The sequence below is a fragment of the Drosophila virilis genome, chromosome 5 (assembly GCF_030788295.1).
Source record: "Drosophila virilis strain 15010-1051.87 chromosome 5, Dvir_AGI_RSII-ME, whole genome shotgun sequence".
NCBI lineage: Eukaryota > Metazoa > Arthropoda > Insecta > Diptera > Drosophilidae > Drosophila > Drosophila virilis.
This window is the reverse complement of record NC_091547.1, coordinates 27,310,708-27,325,624: the sequence shown is the minus strand read 5'-3', so window position 1 is coordinate 27,325,624 and position 14,917 is coordinate 27,310,708. Positions and strand designations below refer to the sequence as shown.

General features: G+C 41.4%; 1 protein-coding gene across 1 annotated transcript; it reads right to left on the bottom strand.

The window, feature by feature from the left end:
- Window positions 1-1,191: 1,191 nt before the first annotated feature.
- Window positions 1,192-2,472, bottom strand: LOC138911357 (uncharacterized). Its single transcript, XM_070209930.1, has one exon. The coding sequence runs from the start codon at window positions 2,470-2,472 to the stop codon at window positions 1,192-1,194; it is 1,281 nt and encodes a 426-aa protein (XP_070066031.1).
- Window positions 2,473-14,917: the final 12,445 nt, after the last annotated feature.

The window sequence follows — 14,917 nt, the reverse complement described above, 5'->3', positions numbered from 1 at the left end:
ACAAGGAGTGGTCCAAAATAGTCCAGACCGTAAACTTCAATGGCCATCGTCCTCACTAGCCGACTGTAGCTAGAGAATCTCTGAAATGAAATGAAAAAGTTATTTGCTGCTACTAAGGCAAATTCACTCGGCATCTCTTCTTCATCTTCGTTGGATGAGTGTTTCGTGCCCGGTTCGGACTGCAGCCAGCTGCTCTCCGGCTGCCGCAAAAATGTTGGCTCGGCTAACCATCGTGACCGTTGGCTGAGGTCTACGTGGCAATGCGGCCTCGTTGCGTTTTCAGCAGTAAGTACCCATCTCCATTGAGAAACCTTTGTTGACTCCGAAATTTCTCCCACTCGATTTCCGACGAACTGCTTATATCGACGGTGGGTGCTGCCTATCCAACGCAGCACTGTTTTGGAGTCAGTCCATAGTATAGCGTCGCTGATCGCTATACTGTGCTCCTTTTTGGCAGTGTCTATAAGCCTCGCTCCTAACACGGCTGCTTGCAGTTCCAGTCGTGGAATTGACATCGTCTTCATTGGGGCACACTTCGTCTTGGCACATACGAAGCATACTCGCACGTCGTTGTTGTCCTCAAGTAAGTCACGGGTGCGAATGCTGACTGGCTAGCATCGACAGAAACGTACAGCTGTATTGCCCGCACAGGTGTTGAGCCGAAGTAATGGCGCGAGCTCCGAAATCCTTCCACGTTGTTCATATCCTGAAGACATTTGCTAAAGGCCCGGGCGATCTCATCTGGCAAGGGCTCATCCCATTGCACATTTCGTCGCCGAATCTCACGCATAAGTAATTTAATTCCAGATATCATGAGGCAGCTAAGAAATCCCAGAGGATCGAATGTTGACATGATCAAGCTCAAGAACTACCTCTTCGTAGGAATTTGCTCCAAATTTAGCACACATTGGAATACTTTGTGGTACTTCATGGTGAATTTGAAATCGTCCGTGGCTGGTTGCCAACACATGCCTAGAATCTTTTCTTCAGCTTCGCCCCATCCGATGCTTGGAAGCAGCCCCATGTTGGCCCAGCGCGTCAGCTATAGTTGGCAAACTGGAAGTAAACGGGCACAATTCAAATCCATCATTTGCTTGTATTTCTCTTATTCTTGTTGATATGGTGATGGCTTCGCCTTCACTATCAACGCTATCCATATCTTCGTCCATATAGTGGCATTCAAGAAAAACTTTAACCGCGCGAGGATTTGAATCCTGAAACTGCAGGGCATTCAAGGTCTTCACATAGTATGCGGCGCTTGGGGAACATGCTGATCCAAACGTCATTACCCTCATTTCGCCAGAGGAATCGCTGGGCGCATCTATCCTGCGATCGAATCAACACTTGATGGAACATCTCTCGGATGTCTCCAAAAACACCAACGGCACCTTCCCAAAAATTGAAGAGAACAGCCGGCAGCGACTTATAGCGGATTATCTTACCGGGCTTATTTGGATTTTCAACTCCAAAGTGCGGAGGATACCAAAGTTTGTCGCTGTTGGCTAAAACGACCTCATTCTGCTTCAATCGTCGAGCATATCCTTTATGAACATAGTCGTCCATAATTTTCATATAGGCTTGTTTAAACTGATCGTTACGCTTCATCTTTCTCTCAATATTGACCAATCTTTTGTATGCCATATCATAGCTTCGTGGAAACTCAACATTATCACGGTTCCATAATAAACCCGTCTGGTAAGGTTCTCCTATTTTTATCGTAGTGTCTTCGAGTAGCCTCTGTGCTCGTGCATCGTCGCTGGCTGCGATTGGTGGCGTAAGCTTCACTCCGAAGTTTTCGGTATCCATCTTTTGGATTGCATCCTCCTGCGACACTGCTAGGAGGCATGACTTTGATGACGTTGCCGTCGGTTGACCTCTTACCAGCCCAAAAACCACCCATCCAAGTTCGGTGGCTGCGGCATATGGTCCCTGTGGTGCAAATCTTTTTGTTTGCATTGGCAGTCCAAGATGCGCATGGTCAAGTCCAATCAGAAGTTTTGGTACCACCCTGCGATACGGTTCCATGGGAAGACGTGCACCGTTGCCCCACATTTGGACGTCACGTTGATGCAGGCTTTGCATTGGTAAGCTCAGGTTGGACGCGGCGTACACATTTCGCAACACATGACGTTTGCGACTGTCCGCTCCACTAACTTCCATGCTTACAACTGTAGTCGGCTCTTTGGTTGATCTTCCACCAAACCAGCTAAGTTCCCCTTTGATATCTAGATCGCGGAGTAGCTCGTCGTCGATCATCGTTACAGACGAGCCCTCGTCGAGGAGCGCGTACGTATCGATCCGCTTATTTGCCCCGTGCATTGTCACTGGCAATATGCGGAATAGTAGGCGTTCTCCATCCGAATCGACACAACTTAAGTTCCTTTGCTGCGTCAATTGAGGATCCGCTGGCTGCGGCATGCGTCCAGTATTCATCACTCTATCACCTGCTGGCTGCGGTGCGTTGTGACTCATGGCATCATGATCATGTAAAAGTCGATGATGTCTCTTCCAGCATCCATTAACTTTGCATTCATTGGCTCTATTGCAGACTCTTGCCATGTGGCCAACTCGTAAACACGCAAAACAAAGCCGGTGCCTTTTTACGACTGTCCACCTTTTTAGCGGAGCGGCTAACTTAAACTCGTTGGAGTCCCTGACTGTGTGTTGTCCATTACGACCTCGGTGACGCCCTTCATTATTCTGGTCAATGCCGGCATGTAGCACTCTACGCGCTTGTTCCTTACTATCGACGTCCACAATCGTAGTCCGTTAACCACGCGCTAAAATGTACGACCGTCGTGAATGGCCTAATCGTATATGGATATCTGGCCCATTCCACCCTCTTGCTTGGTGGTAATTTAGCGACCAAATCCTCCATCAGTGTAGGATTCGCTAAATGCTGTTCCCCGTTAGCCGATTGTAGAAAGGCGGCAAGGTTACTCGCGCGTATAGCATATGGAACGAGTTTAGCTATGCTGTGCTCCTGAATCGGCTGCACCTCTCGAATACTAATTAGCTGGCTGCGTATTAGCTATTCTGGTCGGCCGTATCTGAAACGCAATTATTCCATTACGTTGTTCACATTCCTGGGATGTATGAGCAACGACTTCACAGTATTACGTGCTTCATCCTTGAGTGCCTTCAACAAACGCTGGTTATTCTCCAGATTCGTGCAGTTGTACGCCTAAGGTGTTTCCGAAAACGCGCAGAAGAATATAGGCCAATCTTAAGGTTGGCCTAAAATCTCGGGTAGATCTGGTAATTTGCGTGGCAGGCATACATCGTTCCTGGGAGTCGTCCATGCAAAGTTCCCAGTTGCCTGCGTTGGCTCCAAAATTATCGCTTGTTGGTTCTCCTGTGCCGGAGTGTAGCCGAGCGTTGGCTGTGCAATGCCTGCAGAGCAATATGGCGTCGAGGGGCTTGACGTTGTATACCAGTTATCCATAATTGTAGCTCGTTCTACCATTTGCCGCTGTGATCCCGAATTTCCATTCAATGACGTAGGCAGTGCCTCACTCAAAGATGGTGATCTGCTCAAAATGGCAGTTCCACTCAAAATTGCAGTTACTCTTGAATTTGGGACTACACTCATAGTTGCAGTTTCACCTAAACTTACTCTTGAATTTGGGACTACACTCATAGTTGCAGTTTCCCTTAAACTTCCACTCTACGATGGCTTTCCGCTCAAAGCTCCTACAGTAACTGTACTCACATGTGCTTGACCAGTTTTTGACCTCTGCAATTCATGCTTTAGTGGCGTGCTTATGCTTGCGCTCCTGACAATGTGTTGGCTCGTGCACTCACTCCCGCGGTCACAGTGCCGGCAGGTTGTACACTTGTATCCACATCCACGGTGCCGGGGATTTGTGGTGCGCTAACAGCGGGAACTTACATTTGTGATACAGTGCTCACCATTCTACTTGTCCGCTTTGGCTGCGTCCCACTAGCGGTGGTAGCTATCTCCTGGCCATCGTTTCAGCGTGGGCTTTTTCTGGGTGACCGTTGTGTCATCCTACTCAGCTCGGAGATGGTTTCTACGATATTTTACGCTGGCTCTAGCCCTGCCTGTGCTGTGTCTATGTACACACGGTGTAACAACAAAGATACACCACGTCTTGTCTTCCGCGCAAGTCGCCCTTGCAGTTTCTTACAATAAGAACTGCGAATAAAAGGATCATGTCGCGTGCCAAGCGAAGGTGGAGTTGCAATTTGAACACTTCAAGCTTTACGCCTGGCCGCCGGCCATGTTACTCCGATGTTACCAGAGACAGCGTACTGCAAAACGTGCTAGTGCAAGTGTTTTATTCTAAACAGATCACATACGTTAGAACTTAGATATATATTCGCTCAGAATCTTACCGCAGACTTTCCTCCTATGGCCTTCGAACTCACGACAATAATGAGCTTAACATTTAAGTAATGGCGGCAACAAGCCAAATACAGTGTGGCCGTACATTCAGAGGGCAAAAATACATACTTTCAGAATATACTTAATTCTAAACAATCGATAACTTAATTCTTTCCGCAACAATATGGAAAATCATGTGAGACGTGTTTTACATTTTTCGCAGAATGTGCAATTCAAGGATTTTTAGTGAAGTTTTAATATTTTCCGATTCGCTTCAAAATTATTTGAAAGCTATACATAAAAACTTAATGAATACGTGTTTTAACGATTTGGAAAATTCCACCCGCAACAGTGGTAAATTGGCGGATAACGCTTATATGAAAGTTGTTTATTTACCGTCCGATCAGTTTCAAAATCATTTTCAAAACTTTTTGAGAACATTTTTTTTACGCGGCAGGGCCCGGCTATACCCGCTAGTCTAAAATATTTATATTCTTCATCATCAGCAATACCAGCATAAATTTTCTAATAGTCCGCCATTCTCGCTAAATATCATACATGGCAGTATTCTCCATACTGGTGATACTTAAAAGAGTTTTTACTCCGTTAGAGTTGAAATTATGGAGAAAATTAATGACGCAAAGTATGCTGTACTTCTACAAGGTCGCTACCTTCAAATTTTCCTTCAAGTAATCAATATGTAGGTTAAGTAAATAGCCCAGACACCATTCTTTTACTTTCTGACTCAACATGTGATAAATCTATATTCGCTAAAAAACGCACTGTGCTAACCTCTTCTTTTTATTTTTTTGATATCGTCCCCTCATAGGATTGCCAATTTAAACCCGTTGGTTTCTTTTCTCATCATAAAACATAGCCCACAACTAGGTCCTGTTACTTATTTCAAAATTGGCAGAGATTTTATTGTGTTTACCCTTTTTAACATTTACTGCAGGCACAAATACACAATCCTCCAAATAAATAATGAGAGAAAATGGCACCCAAAAATATGCAGGTCGATGTACATTATCAACAATCAGAAAACTATTAGGGTATTTACGTACAAGAAGGGAATGGTTGTCTGAACAACCAATACTGGGAAATTAAGAATATCGAAATAAAAATCGAAAGTCAATAAAATTCAAATGTGAACGTGCCGACCAAACCATACCTTTCTCTCTATGTTCACAACACCTACTATACCGGGTAGCAGCCGCGTACTACCTATTCTAGCGGACCGTAGCCTCGCGCCATCTACACCAGCGGGCCTTGGCCTCGCACCAACTACACTAGCGGACCTTGGCCTCGCACCAAGTTCACCATCGGGCATTGGCCTTGCACAAACCATACTAGCACCTTAGGTTAGCGAGAACCTCTGTTATTTCCTATGTTTACCACAAATATGACCACTCGAGAATACAAAGATAAGCATTTATTTTCATTAGTTTGATTGTATCCACTTTTTTTACTAGTTTTATTAACTATTTCCCTCTTGGATCTCCCAAACTAAGGCGCTGCCGCACTGCCTTGGACCGCTGGACACCTCACTGTTATTACTCGCGCTTCTTTTCTCAACACGTCTACTCACTCTGATCGTACTACAAAAAGTGCCAGCACGCTCGCTAGCAAGCCATGCGCTCGCCTCGGCCGCTCAACTTCGCCGCGAGCTTTTGCAACTTCGCCTCGGAGCCTTCGCTCTTCGCCGCCGAATTGAAGTTGCGCTCTCGAAAGCGGCATCGCACAATTGCTGCGGCGGCCGGCGGTTAAATTCAAACTTTATTCGAACTGGGTTCCTTGCCCTCGCTTCAATCTGTCGGCACCTTGCCTTAACTGTTCAATGCTTATTTCCTATAATATTAATAATGGATTGCGGGGTGGCCACCTTAGTGGCATAAGAAATAAGTTAGGGACCCAGATGCAGAAAATCATATTTAAAATCAGAAAGCTATACACAAGAATTTAACTACGCAATAAGTAATGAAATAACATCGGGACGATCTAAATGATGAGAAATTTAAACTTTTAAAATTACTGAAAAATTTCCGTGACATTCAATATCGAGAAGGTGAGAAGTTAACCTTTACAAGCATTGTTAAGCTAGAAATTAATACACATCATGAAAATCCAATTTACATGAAACCATACGGTTACCCTTTTGCTTTTAAGCAAGAAGTCGAAAAGCAAATCAAAGAAATGCTAACACAAATTATTTTTCGGCATAGCCAGTCGCCTTATTGTAGTCCCTTATGGATAGTACCAAAAAAGGTAAACGCATCAAGAAAAGCAAATTTAGATTATTGGTCGATTGTAGAGGATTGAACGACATTACAGTTCATGATAAATCCATTCCAAACATGGTCAAGAGATTTAGCAAAAGGTTTCCATCAGATTGAAATGGATTAGACGTAAATCAATAAACCAGAATTTTCTACGAAATACGGATACTACGAGTATACTCGGATGCCATTTGGACTTAAAAATGCACCAGCGGTCAAGTTCTTCGTACTTTAAGTAACAAGCATTGTTTTGTTTATTTGAACGACAATTTTGTCAGCTCCAAATCACATGTTGAACATTTAAATTTAATAAATAGTTTTTGAAAAATTAGGACAGGCAAATTTTAAACTCCAACTAGCTAAGTGCAAATTTTTAAAAAGGAAATATAATTTTTGGGCTACATTATTAGTCCAGAAGGCATACGGCTAAACAAACTTAAAAGAAGATCAATCCAAAAATTTCCTTAACCAAAAACATTTAATGAAAACACAAAATATTTTTGAGTTTATGTGGTTATTATCGCAAGTGCATTCCAGATATGTATTGCAAAGGTATTATAATTTTGTCGTGAAATGTGTATCGCATAGAAGGAGTCATCCCGATCCCATAAAGTATTTATATTATTGATCAGTTTTTACAGCTGAGTCTATATAGCCTTGTTTGTCTGTCCGTCTGTCTCTTTCTATGCGAACTAGTCTCTCAGTTTTAAAGCTATCTTAATGAAACTTTGCAGAAATTCCTCTTTCTGTTGCAGCACATATGTTGGAACCAGCTGGATTAGACCACTTTATCATGTAGCTGCCATAGGAACGTTCGGTCGAAAGTTAAATTTTCCTATGACTTTTTTTTTGGTTTTTCAAGATATCTTGACCGTATTCAGAATTTATTATGCAAGCTGTTGGGATATTTCTAGTATGCCTGAAATGCACATAGAGAAAACACACGTAGTGGTTTGGTTAAACATTTAGTCAAAACTTCAAACATTAGTACAAACCCGAACAAGTACTGAATTGCAGAATGAGTACTATGCTGATGCAATGTTGCCAGATTACATAGATGCTCAACAGCTTACATTTACTATTTTAACATAAGCTCCTTTCAACATCGGACTACTATATCATATGGCTGCCATAGGAAAGATCGGTCGATAATTAACGAATTGACCCCGAACCCGTTTCTAAGAACACCAAATGCAGCGAGATGAGCTTACTTGGTCATCAACGGAGTCTTCATCCTTGTCGGGTTCCTCTGGCGGTAACTGACACCATGGTTTGATTTTGGCTGAAGAATACACCGATTTATAATGTTTTTGTGTTCGCTCAGCATTCGGGATATCGGTCCTTTGGCAAAACTTTGCTGATTATAAAGGTTCCTTTGAAATGTGGCTCTAATTTGCGTGAAGTGCCCTTGCTGCATGGTTCATTTTCGACCAAAAACAATATCTCCAGATTTATTTATTGTCGGCTTGGCGTGTCTTGCGTCATATCGTCTTTTGGCTTCAGCTCGATAATCATTGACCCGATGGGCAGCGTCGCTTCTTAGTTGTTGTAATTCGGTATCTGTCATCATAGTAGGATTCTGGTTTTGGAGCAATTTCTCTAAAGTCATAACTACATAATAGCTGGAACGGAGAACAGTTAGTAGATTTGTTAACCATCGTGTTAATACTCCACTGGATGGAGTGCATCTTCTCATCCCAACGCTGCTCATTTTCGGAAATAGGCAGTAACATGTCCGATGGCTCTGGGTGTTCGAACAGCATTAAGGACGTGTTTAATATTATTATTATTACTATTATTATCTTTTAAGGTGAAAGGTGTACCTTGATCGGAGACAATCCTTTGTCACATCCCCAGATAGCTGGTTACTTTTTTGAGGATATCGATGACGTGCTTGGTTGCTGTGCTTTTAACGGCGCGCATAATCGTGAATTTGGTAGATGCATCGACACAAGCAAATATGTGCTCGTTGCGTTTCGAACTCTTTGGAAATGGTCCCAGGTGGTCGATATGAACCGTTGAAAATGGTATTGGCTTGATGTCGGCATAATGATATTGTACCTCTTTGCGACCACCTCGTTGCTAAAAAAAAATGCGCAGCCCACACAGGACTTTATATAGCCTTTGACATCATTTCGTATGCGTGGAAACCAAAATAAATATGTAATATGGCTTATTGATTTCTCAACGCTCATATGACCTGATTTATCATGACATTCATAAAGGATCTGATACCGTAGCTGCTTAGGCACAACCCACAAGAATTTGTTGTTGTATTTGCGATAGAGCCGATCTAGTTCAATGACATACTCGTCATTTTCGGTTACTTTGGCGGATTTCATATCGGCTACAAGTTTTTGGATCTTTTCATCTTCAAGTTGTATAGCAAATAACCAATCCGGTTCATCCATGATTGATTTGGATATCTTTAAGCTGGCTGTTTCCATCTCACGTGCATCCTCATATGGAGCACGGCTTAAAGCATCGTCATGTTCCATTCTAGAGCCTGATCGGTGAATTAGTTCGATATTGAACTCTTGAACCACCATCGTGCAATTCGTGGTATAAGCTCCCGTTTTTCCATTGCTGTTCTTAATGCATTACAATCAGTAATTACTCTGATCTGTTTTCCACAGACGTAATACTTAAAACGCCCCAAAGATTCGACCACTGCTAGTGCTTCATAGCTATGCAAGTGTCTTTCGCTCTTAGAAGTTGCTCGACTAAAGTAGGCTATCGGTTTTAGTTGGCCATCTTCCACCTGTAGCAGCACTCCGGCTAATCCAATAGAGTTTGCATCCGTGTGTAACTCGTGATCAGCATCCAATCGATAACTTGTAAGCACTGGTTTAGATACGAGGCATTGCTTCAATTCGTTGAATGCATCCTTCTGTTGTTGATTCCATATAAACTGCTGATTTTTATGTAGTAGCATACGTAATGTCTCAGATATTATGGAACAACCTGCTACAAATTTTCGAAAATATCCACTAAGACCCAAAAACTTTCTTACTTCATTCATTGAAACAAAGAGATGCCATTGGTCTTTATTTCACCTGGACTGATACCTTTTGGATGTATCTGATGTCCTAAAAATGTTATTGTCTGCTTATAAAACTCACATTTGTCGATATTCAATGTCAAGCCGAATTCTTTCAAAACCTGTAGGTCGTCCAATGAGTTGCTTCCAATAAGAATACCATCCATATAGTGCAGCATATCACCTTTAAGAACGCGCTTTTGAATTTCTGCCATATGTCGGTTAAACACAGCTGGCTCGTTCTTCAATCCAAATGGCATGCGTTTCAATTCAAAAAGTCCATCTGTTGTAATGAATGCTGTATACTTCCGTCTACCAGGGGCTATTTCAATCTGATAATATCCGCTATTTAAATCCAACGATGAGAAATATTTGAATTGCTTGGCTTCTTGTAAACGCTGTTCGATGTTGGGAACTGGAAAGTTTTCCTTCTTACATAGCTACGCTTATACAAACATAAGTAAAGATAGAATAGTTTAATGCGTTAACTTCACAAAGATTTGCTTATCTCTTAGGTCCTTAATAAGCGTCCGTCCTCCATCTTTTTTGGCTTGCTGCTTTTTTTCTAGTGATGCTTAACTCGATACGAAGAGTAAGCATTGTTTCATCATTAAGTCTCACTAGTTCTCTCGATTTGAAGTTGTTTGGCTAAAAGATTGCTACCTTGCAGTGCAAATTTGTTCTGGGATGGAGCTGTTCGTTTACAAAAAGACTCAGAGGATCCGTTTTACGATCGGCTAGAGTTCATGAACCAGAAATTCAATAATAGATGAGGAAATTTTCCGTATTTACGAGCTACAAGTACACGCTATAGCACCGACAAAAAGTGGAGAACTTACTTGTTAGGGAAAACGATAAAGATTACTAAAGGCAATTGCCTAGACGATGCGAAAGAAGAAGGTCCTCCTAGTGCCTGCGCAGATCGAGTTTGTTTCCTATAATCGATAACTTCCTGCGTTTACAAGCAATCGATAAAAATTGATATCGACATCCTGTTTTTTTGAGAAAATTGGTAACAATAAGATATACTGTAGAAAATTTCATAAAGATCGGTTAAGAAAAAACGAAAGTTATATGCAACAATGCAATTGGATGGGGCAGCAGCTTTAAGAATTTCTGTATACATGTACACACACACATTCATGCGCGTCTGCCTCGCATTCTAACAGCATGGCACTACCGACTTTTTTCTGTAATGCTAATTTAGTTCGTTTTTTCTCATAAGTACTTAATTATTGGTGTGGCTGCTGAGTAGTGGCATGGTAAGTGGTGCGGTCTTTCGCGAGTTCGAGCCCTACCAGGGGAAGTATTTTTTTTTGTATGCTGGTATGTCTGTTGAGTAGAACCGATAGCAAGTAATGCGGTCAGTTGCGAATTCGAACCCTGGAAAGATAACTTTTTTTTTAAATTTATTTGATGATGGAATAAGAGGGCTTAGGGTACTCCTTAGTCGGGAGCTCCCGACTAGAACCTCTTACTTGTTCATCTTATGTGCTTAAATAATATTGTAAGAAACAAAATTCATAACAATTGCTTCCACGTGGAAATCGCTAGGTCGAGCCACTGAATAATTAATCGGATTAATACACTTAATAGAATCATCTTTGCTTTACTAAATGATCTTCTGTCAGCATATCCTAGAGAAGAACAAAATATCTTTTTTGATATGCTAAATAGAATGATTTTGAGGAATAAGTATAAGAAAGAATGGAATATTTAAGTGAAAAGAACGAAAATCGTCAAATTGCTAAACACAACATAGTCTTTAAAAAATAAAAATAGTTTAAAATATTAAAAACGAAAACGACGAAATTGTGGGGGCTTTAAACGACTGCTCATGCGGTTGAGTGCGTATCACTTTGATATAGTTCGACATCTGACAACTTAAACCTAACTTAGACTAGACTTCATATTTTATATTCACTTTGTGAAGCAATGCGCGGATCTGCAATTCAACGCAATTTAAGACTATGTCCAATAGTACGCGTTGAAAACAACGTTATTCTTCGTCGATGTGCTATGTAGTCTTAAAACACACTGATGCTAATGGCGTAGAGTGGAGTAATTGGAATCTGATCACCCATTTCAGACATATGACCATAAGCTCAATCTCTGGATCTCAAGGTGCTTTCAACGAAAAAAAACGACGCTTATCAACCTCGAAGGAGTTACTGAGCTGACTGGGATCTGAATGGCACTCTTACTTTAAATCGACCTGACGACAGTATTTCAAAATTGTCTAAAGTGGCTCCCACATAACTGCATTCAACTTTACCAACATTTCTGCAATGTTTCGTGTGTTGAGGTATAATGACTCCCTTTGGCAACTCTCAAATATAGCATAAGTCTTCTCATGACTAGCCAACAAGTGTCTTTTGCAGAATCGGATTATTCGGACCATCTTTAACATGACCGACAGACAGAAGCTCAAAGAACGTCTGAGCTCTGATGAGCATGACGATCGTCTGTGGCTTATGAAAATATGGATCATGGAACTGCAGGTACTCAGGGATTTCCAACCACTCACATTGACTTATGGTCAAGCTGGTAACCCGAAACCGTCTGCAAAATCGAACCAGAACTCACTGCAATTGCCTCGCGACTTCACCACTGTATAAATCTTCATTTTTACTTAAGTATTGCATTGCACAATCCCAAGTAAGCTGATACAAGCCTCTTCTCTACGCAGTTGCAATCGTTGTGCTAGCTCGTCTGTTACAAAATTAATTTGTGGTCCAGAATAGAGTAAGGATGTACCCAAACGAACACGCCAACTCTCGTTTTAACGCTTACGACTGCGGTAGCTAAGATTACAGCATTAGACACATTCGCATGCATAGTATATGTCGATGGTTGATCCTGTGCGCTGACAAGGGGTGGTGATACCGCCCGAGTGCTAGGGACGGCAGGGTATGTATGCAACAGTGTGTTATAAAAACGACTGAATAATCTGCAATCTGTTTGCCTTACATTTGGCAACAGGAAGGAGTACACACTCCTTCCGAAGGCAATGGATGCATAAAGGAGCCGCCATGGCGAACTCAAACCGCTGCTGTACTGATAAGGCGGCATATGATGAGCAATTCAATATCGAATGGCCTTCGGGACCGTAATATAAACATTTTGGAGTCACTTCGTCATTTCTTATACTAGCCACAGAACACGAAAACGAACCTCTATTATTGTTTTTGGAAACAGCCTTTGACTCTGGCTTCGGCCCATCAGACGAAGCTTTGTCTGATTCTTTAGCAGGAAGGCGATGATATCTACAATTCAAGGCTGTTTCACAATCACTCCATAGTGGAATAATTGCATAATCGAGTTGATCCTCCTATTTTCGTCTGGCTATTGGGTCAAATTTGTTCATAACGAGGTGAATAGGACTCGCGTTGGAAGTCTTTTTGTTATCACCTATTGACAGGAGCTTGCCATGAATGGCGGAGACAATGTTAATCATTGATCTCAATGATGCCGCAGAAAGTTTTTGTTATTTTTGGCAGGCTTAAGAGAGCCGAAATAAATTCATTAAATATTAGAGATTCATTGTCGTATACTCTCTTTAGCCTGTCCAATGCTCTCAAATAATTGTCCTCGTTCACTGGAAACGCTCTAACTGTGCCTAGAGCTTCATCAGAGAGATATGAGATCAGATATGAGTTGCTTGAATTTCTCTATGCTCGGGATCGCATGTTGCTATGAACAAGTCTTATCCCTTAAGCTTAGGAAGTGCCAGATGCGGAAGCCGTGTGTGGGCATGCCTGTAGGCGTTGCAGGAATGTCTTGATAACAGTCATTAGACGAGCCTTTGTCGTTATAAAAAGTTCTTCGAGCTCCGCACGACACTCATCATCTTGGTCAAAAGTTTCTACTCGAGCCTGTTATTTTAAGGTTGTATCTATAAGTAAGGCCAGCATTTCTTATCTACATTCTTACTCTGTAGACTCTTGGCTTAATTCTTTTTTGAATCATCAAAACTTTCCTTAGTGGAGATATTTGACTCTAAACAACGGGATTTCGATATAGATATTTATCGATTACTTGAGAACGGGCAAGTTATCGAATATAGGAGACAAACCTGATCTGCGCAGACACTCGGACTTACAGCTAAAGCTTCAAGTCTTTAGCTCATATAGGACAATTCGCCAAATCTTATAAAGCTTGTAGCGTATGTCTAGATTTTTTTAAGACTAACGGAAACTTGGCATCATATGATATAGGAACATTTAGAAGTCGTCTCCCTTTTCGCAACAACGAAAAGGAGCACCAAGATCCATTATACTCATGTATAACTGGATTGAGACGCTGCAGGCCGATTGAGACGGATGGATTGAGAGGCTGCATGACCCACGCGTGTGCCCTTTCCAACCCTATCTATGTAGGAACGGCCATTGGATGGATTTCACAACCAATTGGGTTCTTTATGTTTTTATTATTTTATTTAAAGAACTTGGTGAGTAAACATAAACTTATAATTATTATATATTTACCGTCAAGTATTTTAAAGACAACGAGCAACAGTGAAAAAATCTTTTATCGACTCTTTTCGCTTAAAACTGAACTTCTACTACTTATACTACTCCTACTTCTTATCGATATTTTGATCGATATACCGTGGATTAAATATCCATAGCAGGGTTGCATGTGATAAGTGATTTAATATCAGCAAATGAGTATAATGTCTATCATTATACTAGGCTGTTTATTTTAACTGTTTATAAATTCGACCACTCCTAGTTATATTTCCTACTCCTACATCTATGTCATCTTTAAATTTAACTCATAAGATGGCTTCAAAAATTTGCTCGAAAGCTTCCGTTCTTTCGAACGCCAGAGGAATACTCTAACATTGCACTTATCGATTTTAATATATTTGAATAAAGCGAAACAGATAAGCAAACACTCTCAGCAGCCTCACATGCGATGATAGTTTCCAAGATATATGATAGTTGCTTGTCTAACAGATAACAATAGATATTTATCAATTACTTGAATACGGAGTAAGTTATCGAATAGCGGAGACAAGTTCGATCTGCGCTGGCACTAGGAGGACCTACAGATAAAGTTGAAGTCTCTAGCCCTTATAGTTTTTAAGATTCTTGCGTTCAGACGGACAGACGGACTGATGGCTAGACAGATGGACATGGCTTGATCGACTCGTCTGTTGATGCTGATCAAGAATATATATACTTTATGGGGCTGGCGATCCTTCCTTCTGCCCGTTACATACATTTGCAAAAATACATTATACCCTTT

Excerpts from the sequence above, each read along its gene's own strand:
- LOC138911357 (XM_070209930.1), bottom strand. The coding sequence starts at position 2,472 with ATGAGTCACAACGCACCGCAGCCAGCAGGTGATAGAGTGATGAATACT.